General features: G+C 58.2%; 1 protein-coding gene across 1 annotated transcript in view; it reads left to right on the forward strand.

Annotated features, from left to right (window-relative positions):
• NADSYN1 (NAD synthetase 1) overlaps nucleotides 1-15908 on the forward strand; it is a 35275-nt gene extending 19367 nt beyond the window's left edge. Inside the window, exons 7-21 of the mRNA XM_060019476.1 lie at nucleotides 1913-2001; nucleotides 2171-2288; nucleotides 3047-3178; nucleotides 6150-6224; nucleotides 7078-7202; nucleotides 7630-7678; nucleotides 8144-8246; nucleotides 8670-8838; nucleotides 9713-9848; nucleotides 10531-10637; nucleotides 12202-12333; nucleotides 12712-12781; nucleotides 13088-13216; nucleotides 13827-14003; nucleotides 15166-15908. Coding sequence (XP_059875459.1) covers nucleotides 1913-2001; nucleotides 2171-2288; nucleotides 3047-3178; nucleotides 6150-6224; nucleotides 7078-7202; nucleotides 7630-7678; nucleotides 8144-8246; nucleotides 8670-8838; nucleotides 9713-9848; nucleotides 10531-10637; nucleotides 12202-12333; nucleotides 12712-12781; nucleotides 13088-13216; nucleotides 13827-14003; nucleotides 15166-15249 — 1695 coding nt within the window. The 3' untranslated portion in view covers nucleotides 15250-15908. The remainder of the gene's footprint in view (nucleotides 1-1912; nucleotides 2002-2170; nucleotides 2289-3046; nucleotides 3179-6149; nucleotides 6225-7077; nucleotides 7203-7629; nucleotides 7679-8143; nucleotides 8247-8669; nucleotides 8839-9712; nucleotides 9849-10530; nucleotides 10638-12201; nucleotides 12334-12711; nucleotides 12782-13087; nucleotides 13217-13826; nucleotides 14004-15165) is intronic.
• The last annotated feature ends 5825 nt before the right edge of the window (nucleotides 15909-21733 follow it).

Genomic DNA, 21733 nt, shown 5'->3' on the forward strand with positions numbered 1-21733 from the left:
GACACCAGTCACATTGGATTAGGGCCCCACCCTAGTGACTTCATTTTACCTTAATCAGCTCTTTAAAGATCCCCATCTCTAAACACAGCCACATCTGAGGTGCTGGGGCTTAGGGCTTCCGCACATGAATTTCAGGGACACGGTTTAGCCCATGACACCCAATTCTCTGCACCCCTCACTGTTGCGCTCAAGGTGGCTCATGGAGACACACTGAACCTCCGCAGTGGAGCAGGTCAGCAGGGACGCATCTGGACCTCGGGGATGGATCTGGGGGGTGGGACAGGAGTGCCCTTCTCCCCGATCCACCAGCCCCCAGACCCCTTTCCTCTTTATGCCAGGGGTCTCCGCCTGCCTCTCACTTCCCTGGCCCTTGGGCCAAGATCACCGCTGCTCGGGAGCCAGATTAAGTCACTGGCACCGGTTCTGATCCCTAAGAGAGGATGTCCGGGGGGCCAGCTTGGGTTGGTGCCCCCTGCGAGGCAGTCAGGGCTGGGCACAGCTGAGGCTGGGGACAGGGGCTCTCAGCCAGGTCTGGTCGCCTCCCATGTGACCTGGAAACTTTTCTGACCGTGAATTGCAGCAATGGGAACAATTTAAGTGCATCGTGATCCAGACACAGTGAGTGTGTGTGTGTGTGTGTGTGTGAAACAAGCATTTCAGCAGCAGTCCCCCTGCTGCGAGAAATCCTCCCTTTCATTCTTCTAGGACCCTTTGATATCCTAGAAAACATACCAGGTGACCCCCTAAACCAGCGTGGGGGCCGCCTGCAGGTGGAAGGACGCTGCTTGGTGTCCCTGGTTGAGAGCAAGTTGCAGAAATTGGCCCTGGGTGCAAGTGGATTAAAGTTCAGGGGAGTTTTCAAGAAACAGGGCAAACCAGCCCCGTAACTGCTGTAACCTGGATAATTCAGGTCAGGGGCCCGTCACTGAGAGCCCCCCTGCATGCCTTGCTTATCACCCTGTTGCCCCGAGCCCTGGTCTTGTCACAGGAAGATGGAGTCAGGATCCCAGCCCTAACCCTGTGATAAGGAATGCGAGGCACCCATTGCAGGGTGTGCAGGGGTCCCGGGACGGCCAGCTCGGGGTCCTGGCTGAGGGCTGTGTCCGTGGCAAGAAGCGTCAGAACAGAAAATGCCAGGCCTGCCCCTCGGTTCTTGCCCTTGGTGATAAAGGGAGTTGAACCCACTAACACACACGTCAGGGGACCCAACCAAGAGTGCTGGGATGCGGTCCAGGCCCGCCAGGGTGATTTTTTGGCTCAGTGAAATGGCAACGCAGCTGAAACTTGGTCCCCGAGAGAGGAGGCCAAGGTGGGCCCCACGCCCGGGTGATCCTGTCAGCACTTGCTCATCTCGGTGACTGCTCAGACCGGTGCGGCGGCCTCAGGGGCAGCTCCGTCCCTGCCCTGGAAGCTCCCACCCCTCGGGGGACACGAACGTAGCTCCTAGAGACACAGGGACCCTGCGTCCTGCCCCAGCCCTGCCGTTCAGGGGCTGGATGACCCGTCGGCTGGCGTGAACTTTGTAAGAGCTCAGTCCGTTCGTTTCTGACATGGGGATGGGACCCCCAGGAGCACAGATGATGTCAGAAGAGCACCCAGCCGATGCTGTTGCCGCTGGCCGTCTGGGCCCGTGGAAGCTTCAGGAACCGAGTCACAGTTAGCGGCAGCCACACTCAAGCTTGTGGCAGCTCAGCTTGGCTTCCAGGTGTGACTGAGGCCCTTGGGTCAGCGGAGGAGCTGCCTGCTGGCCCCTGGGCTGGGAACGCTCCGGGTCGAGGAAGGATTCATTAGTACTTGAAACAAAATCGTGGCCTTCATGCAAGTCTCATGCGTCACATCTGGCGTCCTGGTTCAGTACCTGGCCCAGACGGGATGGCCAAGGGGTCTCAAGCGCTCTGGTCTCCCAACCCAGGAAACTGTGCCCTTTGGGGATGCTGTCCTCTCCACCCGGGACACGTGCATCGGGAGTGAGGTCTGCGAGGAACTCTGGACACCCCACAGGTCAGCCTTGCCCTCTGTGCCATAGATCCCATCCTCGCTGGGCCCCGGAGGATTGGAGGTTTGCAGCCTTCCTGGTGTCATGGCCTGGGGCTGGGGAGATGCCCTGGGAGCTGCGGGGCTGGGAGGGTGGGTTGGGGACACCGGTCTCTTTGCCCTCCCCTGCCCACAGCCCACACGTGGACATGGGCCTGGACGGCGTGGAGATCTTCACCAATGCCTCAGGCAGCCACCACATGCTGCGCAAAGCCCACGCCCGGGTGGACCTGGTGACCATGGCCACCACCAAGGTAGGTGGCGGCGGGGATGCTGGAGCGTGTCTGCCTCACGCTTGTGACCCCAGCACCCAGCGCTGGGAGGGGCCTGAGCGTGGGGATGCTCGGTGCTTCTGGTTACAGCCGCAGCCGATCGGTGTGCGTGACGCCCCTTCCTGGGCCCCGCTTGCCTGACCTCATTTAACCCTCAAAACTGCCCTACGGGCCAGGTGCTGTTGACACCTCTGCTCTTTGGAGCAGGACACTCGGTACATGGCAGTCAAGTGGCCCCTGGGCTCACACCCCAGCCATCCGGTTCCTGGGCTCTTGACCATCATACTGGTCTCAGGACAAGTGACATGGTGACCGGGAACCAGGATGCCCGTTGGCACCACAGCAAGGCACGGGGAACGCCCACGAGTTTGCCCCTCTTGCTGGCAGCGTGACACCAGGGGCCGTGTTTGCTCTTTCCTGGGACAGAGTCTCGGCTTCGTGACCTGGGGGGGTTTGTCTTCTCTGAAGCTGCATCTCTCCTCCTGTCTGGTGGAGGTGACAGCGCCTGCCTTGAAGGGTAGTTGGGAGGCGAGAATGAATGATTCGTGTGATGCCTGGTACCTTGGAAGGCCGAGAGCACCATAGCTGCGGACGTTCCCTGGAGGCGCACATTTTCTTGCTGGGGTGGGGGGCTAACTATGACACAGTCGCAGGGGCGTCTGAAGCTTCGTGTGTTTGGGCCAGAGGAGGGTGAAGGTGACGGACCACAGTTGACCGTTGCCGTCCCCTGCATTTTCCAGAACGGCGGGATTTACTTGCTGGCCAATCAGAAGGGCTGTGACGGGGACCGGCTGTACTACGACGGCTGTGCCCTGATAGCCGTGAATGGCAGCATCTTTGCCCAGGGGTCCCAGTTCTCTCTGGACGACGTGGTACGAACCAGCCCGCGTGGGATGGCGGGAGGGTCTCTGGTTCAGGGGCCGTGTTCTCTGTTCTCCCCCATGACGGGGGGTCTGATGTGGCCCCATGGTGGGTCCTGCTGGTTTTGATTGCTTCCTCTTCACCTCCTTGGTTCGGGAGGGATTCTCACCGTGAGGTTACGGGGACCGCCCGCACAGCACACTGGACGGATGGGATCCCCGGCAGTTTATCAGCCCCACGTGCCCTGCAGGGTCCCCCCGAGGCTGCCCTTGGAGCTGAGGGAGAGGCCAGGAGCTGCAGGAGCGGGCTTTGTAGTGACAAGAGGGGTGACCCCCGGTTCCCGGGAGGATGTGATGGGCTTGTTTGAAGAATCCCACAGCCGGGGCTGGCGGGGAACTGGAGCCAGTCCTCAGGAATGAGCAGGCACTGCGCCTGGTCCCCGTGATGAGAGCGGAGCCCGTCCGTGGGGGCGGATCCAGGAGGGGGCTTGCAGGTGGGCCATTAGGGGGTTTTCCCCAGAAATCAAGACAGCACACGTTCCCTGTGGGCCCTGCCCCGCGGGTTCTGGAAGCAGCATTGGAGACCCCCACCCTCCTCATTCTGGGGGGCGCCCTGGTCTCACTGGACTGATGACCAGCTGGGGGCGCGGGGGGGCACGTCCCCCCAACGTTGTCGTAACCTCACTGGAGCCACAAATATGAAAACTGCACACCCTCTGCTTCTGAAAACACATTAACGTGAGTACAGAGCTTTCCCATGTGATTGGACATTAGTTTCCTTTACGGAGAGAATAAGACGAGATGAAAAGGTGCTTGTAGAGAATCGTGTGGCTCTCCCTGTTGGTTTTCTTTTTTTTTTTTTTTTAAGCACCCAAGAAGGAAAATGGCTTTTACTGCCCAAAAAATGGGAATAGATTCCAATTCCGCAAACGCAACACAGCGTAACTTTCAGTGCTGCCGGGAAGGGTCACTGTTACTGGGCTCAGACGGTCAGTACAGGTCTCACATGGCATCGCACATCTTGTCTTTGGATCCAACTTGGGTTTTTTTTGGAAACAAGTGTTGGAAACGCTCACTCACAGAGGCAGGTGGTAGCAAAAAAAAAAAAAAAAAAAGTCTCCAGGGATTGCTCTGCCGGAGCAAAAGGCAAGCGGTGTCACGGAATAAGAAAGTCTCCAGGACCCTCTGTTGTAACTTCTGTTGCTTCATCTCCTTGGCATCCACGCAGATGAGGTGATGTTTCATGCCTTCCGCAGTCTCCTTGGGGTTGTTGGCAAGGAAGTGGTTATGAAACCAAACTTCGGTTTCAAAATGAGCCAAGGAAAGGAACTTTGAAAAGAATCCCATGGTGTTTTCTTGCCCAGAGGGAAGCCCGAGGTTTGGCAGTCTGGGCCCCGGCCGCGGGAACACTCCGTCTCCCTGCAAAAGTCGTCCTGATCGTGGTCCCTCAGACCTTGCTTTCCAAGTGGCTGCGTCCCCAAAGCCGTCCTGTTGTTCAGTATTAACCATGTTAAAGACGGAAGGGCGTTGGAGGGGAAGATGAAGGCCATGCAGACGGCTAGGTGTTCATCTCCTCCAAACATGCTTCAGTGCACGTCGGTTCGGCCAAAGCACTAAGCCAAACGTCAGAGCCTCAGGCACCTGGTGGCAGGATTCACCGGCAGGGGGTTTGGGGGGGGGGGGTCACATGCTGCAGGATGAGCAGGCGTGCAGGTCGCTACAGGTTCTGGACCCCGTCCAGGCCCCCCAAGGAGCCCCCATTTCAGCAAGCACACAGGCGATTCTTCGCCAGACAGAAACCTGGGGACCGTTGGCTCCCGCCCCCTGGAGGGGGCTTTCGAGCCAGAATTCTCTGATTTTGCCTGAGTGTTGGGGACAGAGGTGGCATCACTGCCCTGCGGCCAGGGCAGTGCCCTTCTGTCCTGCCACCTCCTCCGTGGTCAGCTGACCTTCTCGAGGGCACATGCTTCTCACAGCCTCGATCGAGCCTTTGTGCAAGGCTAACCGAGTTCTGGGGAAAGTGGACTGGAGCCTTCTTCCCAGGAAGGGTTCACTCCGGCGTCTTCTCACTTTCTGTGGCTTTGTCAAGGCAGCCCGGCGGCTTCAGTGACCCGTCACTTGGGAAATGACAGGAGAACCAAAGGACGCGGCAGCTCTTTACTCTCTGTCTCTTCACGGGTGTTTCCAGCTTGGGTGAGGCCCACTGCTGACACAGGTAGCTGTCCACAGCCCAGCGGCAGGAGCGGGGGCCCAGCCACCCTGTGTCCCCCAGTGGTGCCCAGAAGCAGTTCTTGCTGTCCTGCACCTGTGTGTATGAGACAATGTCCTCACAATATAATTTGATTAGTGTGTTTTTCTTCATAAGGGAAGGAGTAACGTCTATGAGTTAAAACTTTTCCCTTTTCTGTAATTTGTTGCAAGTGGCAGAACCCCCGTCTCATCTGGGTTCGAAGGAATGAAGCGTCACCTCCTAGAGCACAGGCAGCACGTCCAGGCCAGGATCCCAACGCGATGACTGCCGGGGCTCTGGCTCCACCCCTCCATCACTCTCCATCTGGGCCTTCCTCTGTGTGGGCTTCATTTTCAGTTGCCTCTTGGTCACAGGATGGCTGCAGGAGCTCCAGCCATGCATCTTCATGCAGCCCCGTTCAAAGGCAGAAGAGGGGCCCTTGCTCCTCGTGTGTCTTTTTAAGAAGCTGTCTCAGAAGCCCCAGCAGACATTTATTGACAGGATTGTGTCCCGTGCCGTGATTAACGAATCACCGGCAATTCCGTGGACGTTCCCGTGGCAACGACAAGAGGAAAGGGCTTTGGGTCGGCAGCACCACTGGCTGTCCCCTCTCCCTGGACCCCCAGTCCCTGCCTTAGAAGGCATAACTCATCGGGTGCCATTTGGCACACCTACGAAAACAAATTAGACGTGTGAGTGAAAAACAAAACAGAACAGGAAATCACGATTTCTCTTTGAAACTCCCTTCTCCAGGAAGTCCTCACCGCCACGTTGGATTTGGAGGATGTCAGAAGCTACAGGGCAGAGATTTCATCTCGAAACCTGGCGGTAAGTGCTTATAGACACACACGTGGGATGCGCATCAAAGACCCAGAATTTTTTTTAATAACAGCTTTATTGAGATGTCATTCCCTTACCACACAATTCACTGATTTCGGCACACAGTTCGGTGGATTTTAGTGTATTCGTGGAGTCAAGCAGCATCACCACAATCAGCGTCAAAACATTCTCATCACCCAAAAGAAACCCGGACCCACGAGCTGTTACTCTCCGTCCACCTCCCCCAGGGCCCCCGGCAACCATCAGTCTGCATTGTCGCTATGGATTTCCCAATTCTGGACGTTTCATAGAAATGGAATCATATCATATGTGGCCTTTTGCGTCTGACTTTTTTCGCTGAGAATAATGTTTTGTGGTTCGTCCATGCTGTAGCGTGTGTTAGTGCTTTATTCCTTTTTACGGCAGAATAATATTCCACTGAATGGCTAGACCACGTGCTGTTTGTCCATTCGTCTGTCGGTGCACGTCTGGACCATTTCCACTCTGTCTGTGATGAATTGTGCTGCTGTGGACGTATGCCCGGGTGTCCGTGTGGACGTGTTTGCGTGTCCTTTGTTACATACCTGGGACTGGACTGCAGCGTCCTGTGGTGGTTCCCTGTTTGACTGTAGGAGGCCCTGCCAGGCTGTCCTCAGCCACTGCCCATCTCCCGTCCCCCCAGCGCTGTGCAAGGGCTCTGGGTTCCCCACATCCCAGCCAGCGCTTGCTACATCCGTCTCTGTTCTGGCCGTCCTGGCGGCCGTGAAGGGTCCCCAGTGGGGTTCTGAGCTGTGTTCCCCACTGGCTGCAGTCATCCCAGGGGCCTGTACGGGTACCAGCGCTGAGGGGTTGTCCTTCCCAGGCCAGCAGAGTGAGCCCCTACCCCCGCGTGAAGGTGGACTTCGCCCTGTCCTGCCACGAGGACCTGCTGGAGCCGCTCTCTGAGCCCATTGAGTGGAAATACCACAGTCCCGCCGAGGAGATCAGGTGGGGCCCTTGGGAAGCTGGGGGGGGGTGGTCCTGTTGTCCCCCGGGGAACCCCCCATCCCCTGCTGCACCGCCAGGTGGCGCTGCGGGGCCAGCGTGTCCTGGTCTCCAGAGCCTGCCCTTGACGCTGCAGCCGGAACCCCTGGCCCACACCCAGCCCTGCCACTCCTTGCCCTGGGCCCTTGGGCACAGAGACGCTGTTCTTGCCTTCCTGTGCCATTTCACAACCGGGCCAATGATAGCATCTGCCCCCTGGGGCTGTTTTGAGATTTCAAATGAAATCATTCACGCGAAGTGCTTAAAACAGAGACCTGGGCGTCGTGCTGGCGGCTCTCACGGGCACAGCGCCCACCTTGGCACCTGCCCCCAGGTGAGCTGTGGACCAGGTCAGCAGTTCCCCATCCTAATGCTTCCCATCGTTCCCCAGCCTCGGACCCGCATGCTGGCTCTGGGATTTTTTAAGACGTAGCCAACAGGTAAGGCATCAGTGTCTCACCACCTCCCTCTGCTTCTCCCAGTTGGTTTGCGTTTGATCCTGCGGCAGGCTGGTGACTTTGTTTTTAATGCAAGCATTTCATGGCTCTGCTTCCGTCGGGAGCCTCAGCTACACTAGACAGAGCCCAGAGGTCCCGCTGAGCTCTTGCTCCGTCTTTGGGGTCCTGTCTGATGACACTGAGTTACGAGGCTCCCCGCCTCCTGCCGCTTTCGTGATCGTGCGTGTCTGTTGTAATTCACCGTGGCGACCCAGCCTTAGACCCTCCACAGTGGAGGTCCCTTTGCCTTCTAGAAAGTCCATCCTGGAACGTGCAGGGCATCTTTTCCCCTCCCCCAGGGAGAGTATTTTGTGGGCGCTCATTTTTGCAGGGGGAGCCGGGCGCATCTGGGGGCGCATTGCTTCCCAGAGGCCCTGCTCACACCCCCGTCTGGTCGGCCCGTTCCAGGCGGGGTTCTTCCTGCCCCTGAGCGGCGGGGTGGACAGCGGGGCCACCGCCTGTGTCGTCTACTCCATGTGCCACCAGGTCTGCGAGGCTGTGAAGCGCGGAAGTAGGTGACGTCTGGGGCCCGAGCAGTTTCCAGGGGGTCAGCCTGTGGGAGGAGCAGAGGGGAAACCCAGGTCCTGGGCCTTGTGGTGGAGGTCGTATTCAGAGGTCACAGCGTCGCGCCCGAGTCCCAGGGCCTGGGGACAGCAAGGCCGTTCAAGTCCCTTCCAGGGCCCACGTGGCTGTGTCCATCAAGCCACAGGTGCCCGTCGCTGCCGTGTGTCGGCAGTGTGGCCCCAAGGAAAGAACAAACCCACGTTCACACCCTGTCGCTCTGTGCGGTGACATCGGCCATTCCCTCAGTGTCCGCGGCCGAGAAACGGGCATCGCGGGGCCGATCTGACGAGGTTCCCGGGCGGTGGAGAAGGGACTAAGTGGTGCAGGCACCTGGCACACGGCACGTGCGCTTCTGTCCGGTGGTTTTCAGGTCAGGAAGTGCTGGACGACGTCCGGACCATTGTGAACCAGACCAGCTACACCCCCCAGGACCCCCGGGAGCTCTGCGGCCGCATCCTGACCACCTGCTACATGGCCAGTGAGAACTCCTCCCGGGAGACGTGCAACAGAGCCAGAGATCTCGCCCAGCAGATCGGAAGGTAGCTGGTCAGTGGCGTCGGACACGGCCAGGTGGCGGTGACGGCGGGCAGCTCCCCGCAAGGCCACGTTTGTGGGTCAGTGAGCACCCCAGAGGCGAGCGGGTTCCCTCCTCACCCCCCTCCAGCCGGGAGCACAGGCAGGCCCTCGCCCCTCCCGGGAGCGTGAGCCTCCCTCTGCCCTCTTCCACCTGGAGGCCTCTGTGCCTGAGGAAGGTGGAGAGAAGGCATCTTGCCACACAGGGAGACTCGGCTCCATTCAGAACATCCCATTTATTCTGCCTCCAAGGGAAAAACAAGAGGCTGCCCATTCTGTACGCGGAGCTCAGCTAAAAGCTGTCCCCGCGCAGCACTTCTGCTCCCAGGAAGATGCCCAAAGGAAGTGAAAGCAGGGACGTGAACAAATATTTACACGTTTGGGTCCGTGACAGTGTATTCACAACGGGCAGAAGAGCTCAAACGTCCATCGACAGCTGAGTAGGTAACCAAGAGGTGGTTACGAGGGGGCGGTATTCAGCCTTAGAAAGGAGCGAAGCGCTGACACAGGCTACGACATGGATCAGCCTGGAGAGCACCATCCTGAGTGAGAGAAGGCAGTCAGCAAAGCACAGATACTGTGTGGTTCCATTTCTCTGAAATGTCCAGCCCATGCAGACCCACAGAGACAGACAGTGGGTCAGGCGTCCTCGGGGGCTGGAAGAGGAGGGTGTGGGGAGAGACCGCTCGTGGGCACAGGGTTTCCTTCTGGGCTGATGGAAAGTTCTGGAACTGGTGGTGGCGTCGTCAGTGTCCTCGATGCTGCTGAATGGGGCACTTGAAAATGGTAAGTTCTGTGTTTTTGTTTTGCCGTCTGCACGCCTTCCCTTTCTCTCCCCAGCCACCACATCGGTCTCAACATCGACCCAGCCGTGAAGGCCGTCATGGGCATCTTCAGCCTGGTGACGGGTAAAAGCCCTGCGTTTGCAGCTCACGGAGGAAGCAGCCGGGAGAACCTGGCCCTGCAGAACGTACAGGTGTGCCTCCCAGATGGGGCCGTTGTCCCCACTCGGGGGCCGCAGGGAACCCGGGGGACAGCCGGCACTGGGGTCAGCAGCCTGCCTTAGAGACCCTGAGTGTGCAGCCTTGCGACAAGGATGGGGGTCTGCGTGTGTGTGCGTGCGTGTGCGTGAGAGCGTGCGCTCGGCGTGAGGGTTTGGGAACGTGGCGTGTGTGCAAGTGCGTGCAGTTTCTGCATCTTTGGGGGGCGGCTCAGACGCAGCCCCACCTTCCAGGCGGCTGCAGGGGAGCTGGACCCTGTGTGGTCTGTGGAGGGAAAGAGGGGGCCTGGGCTACAGCTGCCTGGGTCTGTCCTGTCTCTCTGTCCCCTTTCTGCGGGTGCGGGTGACCTTGCCGAGCAGTGCAGGGAGTGACAGGAGGGACCACAGTCTCCCCGGCTGGCTTTGCAGCCCTGTCTCACCGCGGCCTCGGGCTTTGGTCCTTCCATCTCTGTGGCTGAGTGCGGGAGCCCACGGTGTGGGTGAGGGGACCACAGGCTCCCGGCCCCTCTGGACGCTGGAAGCTCCTGCGTCACTTAAACGTCCCTGTGCTCCTGAGGTTGCTGGGAGAGCCCCTGCCCCGAGCTGCAGGGAGGCGGTGTTAGCATGCGCGTGCCCCGCCCCCGCCCCGCGCGGATGACGTTCCCCTCCTGTGGTCCAGGCGCGGGTGAGGATGGTCATTGCCTACCTCTTCGCTCAGCTGAGCCTCTGGTCCCGGGGCGCCCCAGGCAGGCTTCTCGTGCTCGGATCTGCCAACGTGGATGAGAGGTGTGTATGCCTTGCTCTGCGTGAGTCCCCTGGTCGACCCACGGCCGCTCCGGCCGGGTCTGTGTTTCCCTTAGCTCCTGATGCCCCTTTGAGGGCAGCCGAGGGGGGAAGGGGCACAGGGGTCAGGTGAAAACGACGGTCTCTTCTGGCCTGGAAACCCTGGCCCTCGCCCACGGACCGGACCCTGTTCCTTCCGTCAACCATCCGTTTAACGGGACAGGGAGTGATGTTACACCCACCTCGGGGTTGCTCGAAGGAGCCCCGCTTAGGGCGGTGCAGGTTTTAATCCCCCCTGTCTGGGACCCAGGGGGTCTTACACCCCGGCTTTGCACCCTCATGGGAGCCTGGAGGGCTGAGTGTTTGGTCTTTCTCTTGAAAAGTGGGGAGAGGTCAGCCGTGTGAGTGCAGGTGGGACAAAGGCCAAACAGTACCCACGGCACAGGTCAGCAATGGCCTTGTGGTGGGGGAGCTTGGGATGCGGGTGGAGAGCTGCGGTCATCCAGTGGTCCAGCGAGAATATGGTAGCGGTGGTGGCGGGGTGGAGAGGGACGGACGCATCGAAGGGGTGAGTGTCGTGGGGTTGAGGTGACAAGTGGGCACAAAGTCGGTGGCTCCAAGGCGCCAATGAATTATCTTACAGTCCAGTAGGTGAGGGGTTCAGCACGGGCCTCACTGGGCCAGAGTCAAGGCGGCACAGGGCCGGTTCCTTCTGGGTTCGGTAGGATAGGGGTTCAGCACGGGCCTCACTGGCCCAGAGTCAAGGCGGCACGGGGCCGGTTCCTTCTGGAGGCTCCGGGAGAGAAGCTGTTACTCGCCTTTTCCAGCTGCTGGGGGCGCCTACATCCTTTGGCGTGTGGCCCCTTCCTCTGTCTGCAGAGCCCGTGGTGCAGAATCTGTGCGCCTCTCCTGTGGCCACAGCTCCCGCTGACTGACGCCCCCCGCCCGCCAGTTCTCTCTTCCACATTTAAGGACCCTTGTGCTTGCATTTAGGGCCCACCCCATAATCCAGGGTAATCACCCATCTCAGGGTCCTCAACCTCACCTCATCTGCGGAGTTGCTTTCACCCTGTATGTGTATGTATACGGGTTCCGGGTATTAGGATGTGGGCATTTGGGGGCCACTCTGCCCACCGCAGGAGGTGTCTGGCAGTGGGGAGGCGGCCCTGCTTCTGTGGGCTCAGCGTCCATGCCTGAGGTCCTGCCCCTCCCTCCCGAGGACCTCCATCCCTCAGCTCCGCACTCGGCTGGCCCCAGCCCTCCCTCCCAGACGGGCCGCTTGCAGGTGGCTGCTGGTCAGTCCCCAAGCTGCTTCCCGGCCCAAACGTCTCGTCCAGCTTGCTGGATCCTCCTCCTTGGCTGTCCGTAGCCTCTGCCCCTTCCCCAATCTGCCCCAGCACATCAGGCTTCTCCCAGACCCTTGAATCTGCCAGGGTCTGGCCCCAGGGCCCTGGAAGAAGCGAGTCTTTGGATGTCCAGGGACTGGATGGCCAGGCCCCCAGGTTCGTGGAATCTGCAGCCCCTCGGGTCTGCTGCATGGAAACCGCGCGTTTTTCTCCTGCTGCAGCCTCCTCGGCTACCTGACCAAGTACGACTGCTCCAGCGCAGACATCAACCCCATAGGCGGGATCAGCAAGACGGACCTGAGAGCCTTCGTCCAGCTCTGCATGGAGCGCTTCCAGCTTCCCGCCCTGCAGAGGTGCGTGTGCGCCCACGAGGCCTCAGCCGTGGCCCCTGAGCCACCGGGTATGCGTCTCGGCACAGCCCCGGGCCACCCTCGCCCCATCAGCCACCTTCCATAGCTCCCATCTCCTGATGGAAACAGTCCTGCCCTGCAGGCGCGCTTGGGGTCCCGAGACCAGGCACCCCCTTCCTTCCCATTGGTGCTGCCCTGGCTCTGGCCAGATCAGGCAGCCGCTGCTTCCCTCTTCCCCTCACCACCCTTCTCCCGCTGTCGTAAGGCCGAGAGGTCTTTGTATCCCTCCGTCTTCGGGCTGAGCACTGCCTGGTGCTTTCATGGTATCTGTTGAGTTAATACGCAGGTGTTGTGACTGACCTCTGTGTGTCTTGGCCGCAGCATCCTGGTAGCGCCGGCCACTGCCGAGCTGGAGCCCTTGACCCACGGACGGGTGTCCCAGACTGACGAGGTAACGGCGGTGGCTTTGTCACTGTGCTTCTTCCCCCACCTCCCTGCTGCTGGGTTCCTTCATGGCCTCCTTTCTGCCCCAACAAGCCATGCTCCCTCGCTGGGTCCTGGCCTGGGAGCCCAGGGCTCAGCGTCATCCATGGCTGGCCTTCAGTGTTCAATTCAGGTCTCTCGAGGTTGGAGCCGGGAGGGAGGTGATGAGGCGAGTGGTGGGGGTGGGGCTCGGTTCCATCTCCAGCAGAAGTTTTAACCTGTCCCCCAGCGCTGACTTGCTGTCACTCATGAGACGCTTCTCTTTTGTTCCCAGGAAGACATGGGAGTGACCTACGCGGAGCTGTCGGTCTACGGGAGGCTCCGGAAGATCGCCAAGATGGGGCCCTACAGCATGTTCTGCAAACTCCTCTACGTGTGGAAGGACGTCTGCACCCCCAGACAGGTAAGCCACGTGCAGTGTCCTCAGGGAGTCGGCAGGTAAGGTCACCATGTGACTCAGGAGCAGGTGGCCACGGTGTGACCTTAAGATGAGAACAGTGTCTCTCTCTAAGGAGCTACGGTCCAGTTTTAGGCTCCCAGCAGCCCAGGCCTTCCTTCTGCGCTGGCTCAGTTTGTCTGGGTGGGGCTGGACCCCATTGTAGCGAGCAAGCTCCTCCTTTTTGGGGGGCAGGGGGCGAACTCTGAGGTCGGAATAGCGCTGCTTTTCTGCGAGCTGTCAGGCTCCTCAGGGCCGAAGCCCACAGACAGAGCGGTCCCCGCAGAACCGCCTGGAAGCCTCGTGAGATACATCTTCCAGGGACCCCTGACCGGGTCTCCTGATGCAGCTTCCGGGGTGCTGGAGTCAGGAGACCGCGTCTTCAAAGTTCATCCCGCAGCCCCAGCCCGAGCAGTGGCACCGGTCCACTCCTGCCTTCGGGGGGTCCAGACGCAGCCGTGTTGCAGGGGGTGGGTGCTGTTAGCTCGCACAGCCCAGGGCAGTGCTGCCGGGAACACCAGCCTGGGGTCTTTCCGGCTTTGCCAGCATCAGGCCCTGTGCATCCCTCGCCTCCCAGGTGGCCGACAAAGTGAAGCGGTTTTTCTCGAAGTATTCCACGAACAGACACAAAATGACCACACTGACCCCCGCGTATCATGCCGAGAGCTACAGCCCAGACGACAACAGGTTCGACCTGCGGCCATTTCTGTACAACGCCCGCTGGCCTTGGCAGTTCCGCTGCATAGAAGCTCAGGTAAATCAGGCAGAGATGCTTTTTCTCCCTCTTAAAGGTCTGTGGAGGGAATATCCGCTCACTTCCCTTGAGGACCGAGAAGCTTTTTAATATATACGGAGGCATTTTTTAGCGTCCGTCTTTCTGCAGAGGATCCCGTACGTTTCACGTCAGTCAGAGCATGAGCTATTTTGGGCTGTGCTGAGGACGCTAAACTCAGGGCTACAACGCTGTGTCAGTGTGGTACCAACCACTGTCACTTCTAGACTACCAGGGTATCCAACTGGCCTCACATCTTCCTTTTTTCCCCTAATTACCTAATAATAGAGCCATCTTGCCTGAGAATTCAGGCTTCTTTTATCCTAACAGGGGAGGGACTAGAATCAAACATTTCCTGGCCCCAGAGGGGATGTGTTTTTTTCTTCCTCCCTGCAGCCATTCATAGGTGGGCCTGGTCAGGATGTTTCCCGTGAGCTAAACAAAGGTATTTTAGCTTCATGTTCGTGACCTGGGAGGCAGGGTTGGGCCAGAGGTGGGCCATTTTGTATAATTTAAGCTTATAGGCAGGATCCCTTTAGTGACGAACTAGCGGCTGGAGCTAGCCGGTGGGGAGCGGGGAGCAACCATGAGGAGATGACGTGCAAACCGAGATGGGACGCAAGCATCGCTGCACGTCCGTGGCCGTGGCCCTCATCCAGGGGTCGTCGGGCAATGTCTGGAGACATTTTTGGTTATCGTACCTGGGGAGGGGTCTGTGCTGCCGCATCTGGTGGGCGGAGTCCAGGGATGCCGCCGAGACACGCCGTGGTGCACAGCCCAGCCTTCTCCCCCCGCCAAGTATTAGTCAGCCGTGGGGCCTCGCTTCCACCAGTGCGCACTCAGGAGTGAGTTCCCTCACATCAGGCCTGGGGTTCAGAGGGTGTGCCAAGACCCTCAAATGGAGAAAAACACATGTGGGTAAAGACAGAACTCACCTGGAATCTTCTAGCCCAGCAGCGACCCCGTGCCCGGGCCAAGGCACATCCTTCCGGACTCTGGATCCACCCACGTCTCATCACTGAAGATGCTGTCGGAGGACCTGCGTTTTCAGTCCCGTGACCGCGACCCTCTTTCGGGTGAATCGGTGCATTGTGACGGCCTCGCCGTTCAGGTCCTCGTGGTGACGCTGCATCTTCTCTTCTAGGTTCTCCAGCTGGAGAGGAGACAGCACCAGGACCTGGACGGCGTGGAGAGCAGACAGCATCAGGACCTGGACGGCGTGGACTGAGCCCGGGTCCTGCGCAGAGCGCTCCCCTCCCGCCAGGATGCTCATGCTACGTCTGCCTTGCCGGTGACTGTGCAGGAGTGGCTGGCGTGTCGACAAGCCCCGTCTGACATATTTCAGGGAGAGGGATCTTTTCGGTCTAGTTTCTTTAAAAAAGGCTGAAATACAAGAGGATGCGATTTTAAACCCTCTTCTGTTTTTTTTTTAAATTCAGTTTTATTGGCGTATAGTTGATTTACAGTGTTCTGTTAGTTTCTGCTGTACGGCAAAGTGAATCAGCCATACGCATACATATATCCGCTCTCTTTTAGATTCTTTCCCCATAGAGGGCATTACAGAGTCTGAGTAGCGTTCCCTGTGCTGTACAGCAGGTACTGGGATGGACATGCCCAGACTACTACATATAAACCCTCTTCTTGAAGCGAGCGCTTTCCCCAGCCCCTCTGGCCCTTGCGCAGCATCTCCTCTGAGTGTCACCTGAGCTGAAGGAGGATTTTCCAGGTGGGGATGGAGGAGGCCCTGGGGGGTGGAGGGTGGTTCTAGAACAACGACCGTCCCCGCCCGTCACCCACCCTTGCAATCTCTGTAGTTTTGCAAAGCAGCCCTTTCTCCTTTTCTGCCTCTGTCCTTGTGTATGATTCTTCTCACTATAAACGGGCCCATTTCCCAGATTTCTCTTTCCTGGTCACCGTCATTGTCATTCCGAGGACCTAAACCTGCAGGGATGCAGATTCGCCTCCATCCTGTGCCACCAGGGAAGGCTTCACGTGCTCTCGGGGCAGTCTGCGCGGTCACCATCCCTGCCCCCCCCATGTGCTGCCCTAAGGAAAGACCCCCCTGGGGGGCCAGCTGCCTGCCCCCCCACGTGCTGCCCTAAGGAAAGACCCCCCTGGGGGGCCGGCTGCCTGCCATCCTTGCCAGCCTTCTCCTCCCATTTCGGTCTCACCATCCTGGGTCAGCACCCAGGTTAAGTGGGACGATGCCAGTGTGGGCGGGAGGAGAGGGCTGGGCTCTGGTTGCGGGCCTTGCGGAAGGTCCAGCCTTGGGCCCGAGCAAGACAGCTCAGCCCCCATTCTGCTGGAACACCAGGAATTCCTAAGAATCCCCAGGAGTATTTACAAACTGCATCAGCTTGGACTTCCTGCGCGTGTGTTACCAAAAGCCTTACCCAAGAAAAGAACCTGGGGGACAAGGAAAGGAATTTATTGACGGACGTGCTGAGCGGTCCGGGGGAGTGACGGCTTCAGGCCTGGCTGGACCCAGGGTTTGTGCCATGTCGTTGGAACTTGTTTCTCTCTTCCCCTGACCCTGTCTCTGTGCGCTGGCTTCCTCTCGTGACTGCAGTCTTGCCAACTCCCAAGTTCAGATCCAGCAGGAGATTAGCACATGTGCCTTCCCCGTTTCTTCAGTACAGGCCCTGGATTAGCTCAGTTGGGTCATATGCCCATTTCTGAACCAGTTAGCTACTGCCCTGAGGTCCTCCAAGGAGGACCACGGGGTGTTATCAGAATTAGGAAAACTAGATGGTGAGTTCTCCAAACAGGAACGGCCGCTGCACACACCCTCGGGCCCTGGCCCGGGCCCAGGCTCTGGACGATGGCTCCTTGGGTCTAAGCCCACGTTTCCTGGCAATGCTACTGCAGGCCCTGGGCCTGCAAAGCACGTGCACAGACCTTTCCTCAACTTCCCACAGTGACAGCAGCACCCAGGGACGTATTAATAAGACGCCAGGCTTGGGCCGAGGGAAGGGAACAAGGGCACACGCCCTCTTTCCCCGAAGGCTGCCGCCATCTTTGTATCTCCCACCCCCGGAATCCAGAAACTCTCCCGCAGGCTCGGGGACAGAATAACCCCCTCTCCCTCACCCCACCGAGGGCCACTTTTCTGTGACGTAAAGTCACTCGACATAAAGACGACCTTTTAACCACGATGCAAAGCCACAACCTGCTTGCCGTCCGGGGTCCTTCCAGAAGAGAGTCTTGGCCTTGTGGACCCAAATCCCAGTGCTATGGTCTGAATGTTTGCATCCCCCCAAAGTCCATATGGGAAATTCTAACCCCCCCATGTGATGGTGTCAGGGGGTGTGGCCTCTGGGAGGTCATGGGGGCCTGAGGGTGGAGCCCCATGAATGGGATCCCTGTCCTTATAATGGAGGCCCCAGGCAGCCCCTGGCCCCTGTGCCACGTGAGGACCCAGCAAGGAAGAGGCCCCTCCCCCGACCTGCCCGCACCTGGTCTTGACTTCCGGCCTCCAGAGCTGTGAGCAGTGCCCTTTTGCTTATGTGTCACCAGGCCTGTGGCATCAATATTTTGTTACAGCAGCCCGCACGTACGTACTAAGACCCCCGTGAAGGTGTTTCTCCTAAAACAAAGGAAGAGTTTACGCTTCAAGGAGAATTCAGTCCTTCACCTTCGGGAGAATCTGGAAAGAAAACAGAACAGCAGTAGAAGCTGTTCTTCGAGCCGATGTGGCCCAGGTATGCTGATGAGGACAGTTTTGAGGACGGCCGGCGAGTGGATGGGTGCATCCCGTGCGGGCAGCCCTCCCTGAACCTGTGGGTCTCATCCCAGCATTTGGCCCTCGTGGGTGGTGACACGGATGAGCTCAAGAGGACGTGGCTGTGGCTTCTGCAGCCTAGGGGTGACAGTGCTGTCACCTTCTGGGATGGCTGTCACCCAGGGTGATGGCCAGGCCCCTCGGTGCAGGTGTCGGCACCCCACGGGTGTCCCCCCGGGGGACGTGCACCTTGCTGACACCCTGGGGAGGAGACATCCTCCTGTCTGCCGCCCCCCTCCCCAGCCACACGCACCCTCCTGAGGCCGCGGCTCCTGCACCACGTGTGCTGGGAGTGGGGTGGAGGGCTTCTGCTCCAGGGAAGGGAGATGGAGGGAGCGTGGACACTCAGGACGGCCAGTCGTGGGGTCAGTGGCAGGGTCCTGAGCACTGTCCTGCGAGAGCCTCCTGCACTCAGGGACCCCAGGACCCTGGCCGCTGGTCATCCAGGTATAGGGTAGCGTCCCCCACTTATAAGGTAGTGTCCCCCAGCTATAGGAGGTGTCCCCCCTGCTATAGGGTAGTGTCCCCCCAGTTAAAAGGTAGTCACCAGAGCTTGGCTGGTGAGGGGCTGTGGGTTCCTGTCTGCAGCTCCAGCTCGTCGTGGGGGGTCCTGGCTCTTTTCTGAGACCCAAACATAGACAAGCCCGCCCACCCCAGCTCCTGGAGAGGGCAGTGAAGCCTCATGTCAAACCCAGAGCTAACTCGGAATCTCCTGGGGTCGCTCCTGAGAGCAAAGACTCCCCAGCACCTTCCTATCGGTTGGACGGTCGTACACGCTTCAGCTGAAACATTTCCCTCAACAGTCAAAGCAGCCTGGGGGCCACACGGAGACCTGAGCGTCACTGCAGCGTGAGCCGCTGACGTAGCCGAACTGCACCAGCTGGACGGTGCCCACCCGCCCGCCCCGGACAGCACTGGCCAACAAACCTTCATTTCACTGGAATTCTAAAGACAGAAGGAGAGAGTTTTGAGAGAGAGAGTACATTCCACGAGGTCAATCCATTAAAAGTCAAGGAAGAAAAAAATAAAACACTGTATTCAGACCCTAGAACATGCCGGAAAAATGGGCGAAGGACAAGGGTGCGTCATTTCCAAGGACCAGTCTACATCTGAAAGGAGTTTAGCGGCGTTTGTTATCCAAAACTGAAAATAAGCAGAATTTTAACAGTAAGTCAGAGGTTAAAGTCGACTTTCTGAGTTTGGTGAGTGTGAGTTCACAAACTTTCTGAAGGATAATTTAACAGGTTTCAAAAGGCTCAGATGTGTGCATTTGGTTTCATATACACACACACACACAAAAATTCTGCTTCTGGGGCTTCCCTGGTGGCTCAGTGGTTGAGAGGCCGCCTGCCAATGCAGGGGACGTGGGTTCGTGCCCTGGTCCGGGAAGATCCCACATGCCGCGGAGCGGCTGGGCCCGTGAGCCATGGCCGCTGAGCCTGCGCGTCCAGAGCCTGTGCTCCGCAACGGGAGAGGCCACAACAGTGAGAGGCCCGCGTACCGCAAAAAACAAACAAACAAAAAATTCTGCTTGTGGCTATTTGTCCTCGTTTTTCACAAAGAGGAGGCTGGGAAGGGAACTGTTTGGGGGTGCTGACTTGGGGAGCTCTGTGCCGCTGGCAGCGAGGCATAGGAGATGGTAGGGACTGTGCCCCAGGGACACGCATCCACTGGGAGCCCCCCATCCTTCAGAGGTCCACCCTCTCCACCTTGCCAGTCAGGGGCACCTTCCCACCCTCACCATCCTCTGTTTCCTCGCCCAGGGCTCTGTCTCTGAAGGCCCCCAGTGAAAAAGTAAAGAGCAGGGTTAGCCGTGCTGTTGATGCAGGATGGGAGGACGCAGGCGTCGCTGAGGGTGTGGTTTTGCACGTCAGCTACGAGGACCCTGATGATGCAGAGGCGCAGGCCGGAGAAAGAAGCCCGGGGCCGAGAACAGAAGGACCAGGTAGAGCTTTTGGGGCCAGTGCTGCTGGGAGCTCGCCTGGACTTGGGGAGCAACAGCTCACTGGACACGCCCAGGATGGAGAACAGCAGGAAGCCCCACATGGTGGTGGCGGTCATACGTGCAGGACAGAGCTTTGTCCTTGGGATGAATAACTGACCACAGGCACGACCTCTCAGTATATTAACCGGAAAGATCAGAGCCCCGAGCAGGGCGCTCACGTTGCCCGACAGGTGCTTGGGGCAACGCCACCGGTACCCAATAGGGAAGAAGGAGGACAGACAGCGCTGGAAGCTGATGGCAGTCATGATGCCCAGGCCAGTGAAATAGAAGAACCGCAGGACCATAAAGGTGTCATGCAGGTGAAAGGAATAGTGAAGGAAAAGCTTCCGGATTTGGAGGTCTCTAGTTGCCAATTTGTACCATTACACAATGTACACCCAGTTCCTCCAGCCCCTGGTAGACACCATTGTACTGTTTTCTGAGTTTAATCTGAGCCTTTATTGAGCCGTGGCTGCTGCAGCGGCCCATCCACCGTCTCCCAACCTTGCTCCCTCCAAGGCCCTGGCAACCAGCCACACTGTTTGCTCAAGAGCTCACGTACCTCCTTATTTCAGATCACTTCTCCCTCCGTGCTTGCAGTTCCGTCCTCCCCACTGTCCTTTAGGTGTACTCCTTAGTGGGACCACGGGGTGGCAGCAGCTCATTTGGGGCCTGGACCAGTATATCAACCTATCTGTGAACAAAACCCAAATCTCCTTCTCCTCCACCAGCTGGTCTAGGTGACCCCTTCAAGAGTGAGCTAAAGCAGGGGCTTTGGTGACATGAAATGGTTCACATGTACAGAAAAGCTTTTTTTTTTTAACGGACATCCACATACCCACCACCAGGCTGAGTCACATTTTAGCATTTTAAAAATACCTATTTCACATCTTTTTTTTAAAATTTTTGGCCACACCTCGCGGCCTGTGGGATCTTAGTTCCCTGACCAGGGATCGAACCCATGCCCTTGGCAGTGAGAGTGCAGAGTCCTAACCCCTGGACCACCAGGGAAGTCCCCCACATCTTTTTTTTTTTACCAGCGACCTTACAGGTACCCACGAAGCTTCCTGTGTCATCTCCCCAGGCCCGGGCACCTCCTTTGTTCTTCATATTTCATTGCGGGGTTGTTTCTTACAGTGAAACACAGTAAAGTGGAATATATAACAAAGATGGATAAATTACAGACGCGTCCATCCTACGGAATTCTACACCACTGTTAACATGAGGAGACATTTGGAATGGCAAATACCAAAGACGAAACACTGAAAACATCAAGTTCTGCACAATGATGTATAGACCACGGTAAGATTCACACCTTTTTTTTTTTTTTTTGACGGAGCCATGAGGGGTGTGGGATTTCAGATCCCTGACCAGGGCTCAAACCCACGTCCCCTGCATCGGCAGGCGGACCCTCAACCACTGCGCCACCAGGGAAGCCCCGGGTCTGTTGTTATAATCAATCCATTGTTCAAGGCCATGAGACTCGATTCACTGGCAGATCCCCACCGCCCGCCCTGCCCCGCTCAAGGGTCCCTCGGGGCCCCCACCCACCCATACTCTTCCCCAGGCCTGAGATGCAAGCTTCGCCCAGAGCTTCAGAAAAGCTAGTCGCCACTGGTATCCCTCCGTGTCAAGGGGGTAGGCAGAGAAACCACACTTCCTGGGCCCTTCAAAAACAACCTAAAGCAAAGAAGACGAGAAGGAGAAAATTCACGAGCTCATATGGTGGTAGATTAACTTCACGTGCATACGAACGTAATCTTTGTCACAACCCTGTGAAGTGGAATACTCCATCTTTTTTTTTTTTTCTTTTGCGGTACACGGGCCTCTCACTGTCGCGGCCTCTCCTGTTGCAGAGCACAGGCTCTGGACATGCAGGCTCAGCGGGGCATGGGCCCGCTGCTCTGCGGCATGTGGGATCTTCCCGGACCGGGGCACGAACCCGCG

The sequence above is a fragment of the Delphinus delphis genome, chromosome 8 (assembly GCF_949987515.2).
Source record: "Delphinus delphis chromosome 8, mDelDel1.2, whole genome shotgun sequence".
In the NCBI taxonomy this organism is placed as follows: Eukaryota; Metazoa; Chordata; class Mammalia; order Artiodactyla; family Delphinidae; genus Delphinus; species Delphinus delphis.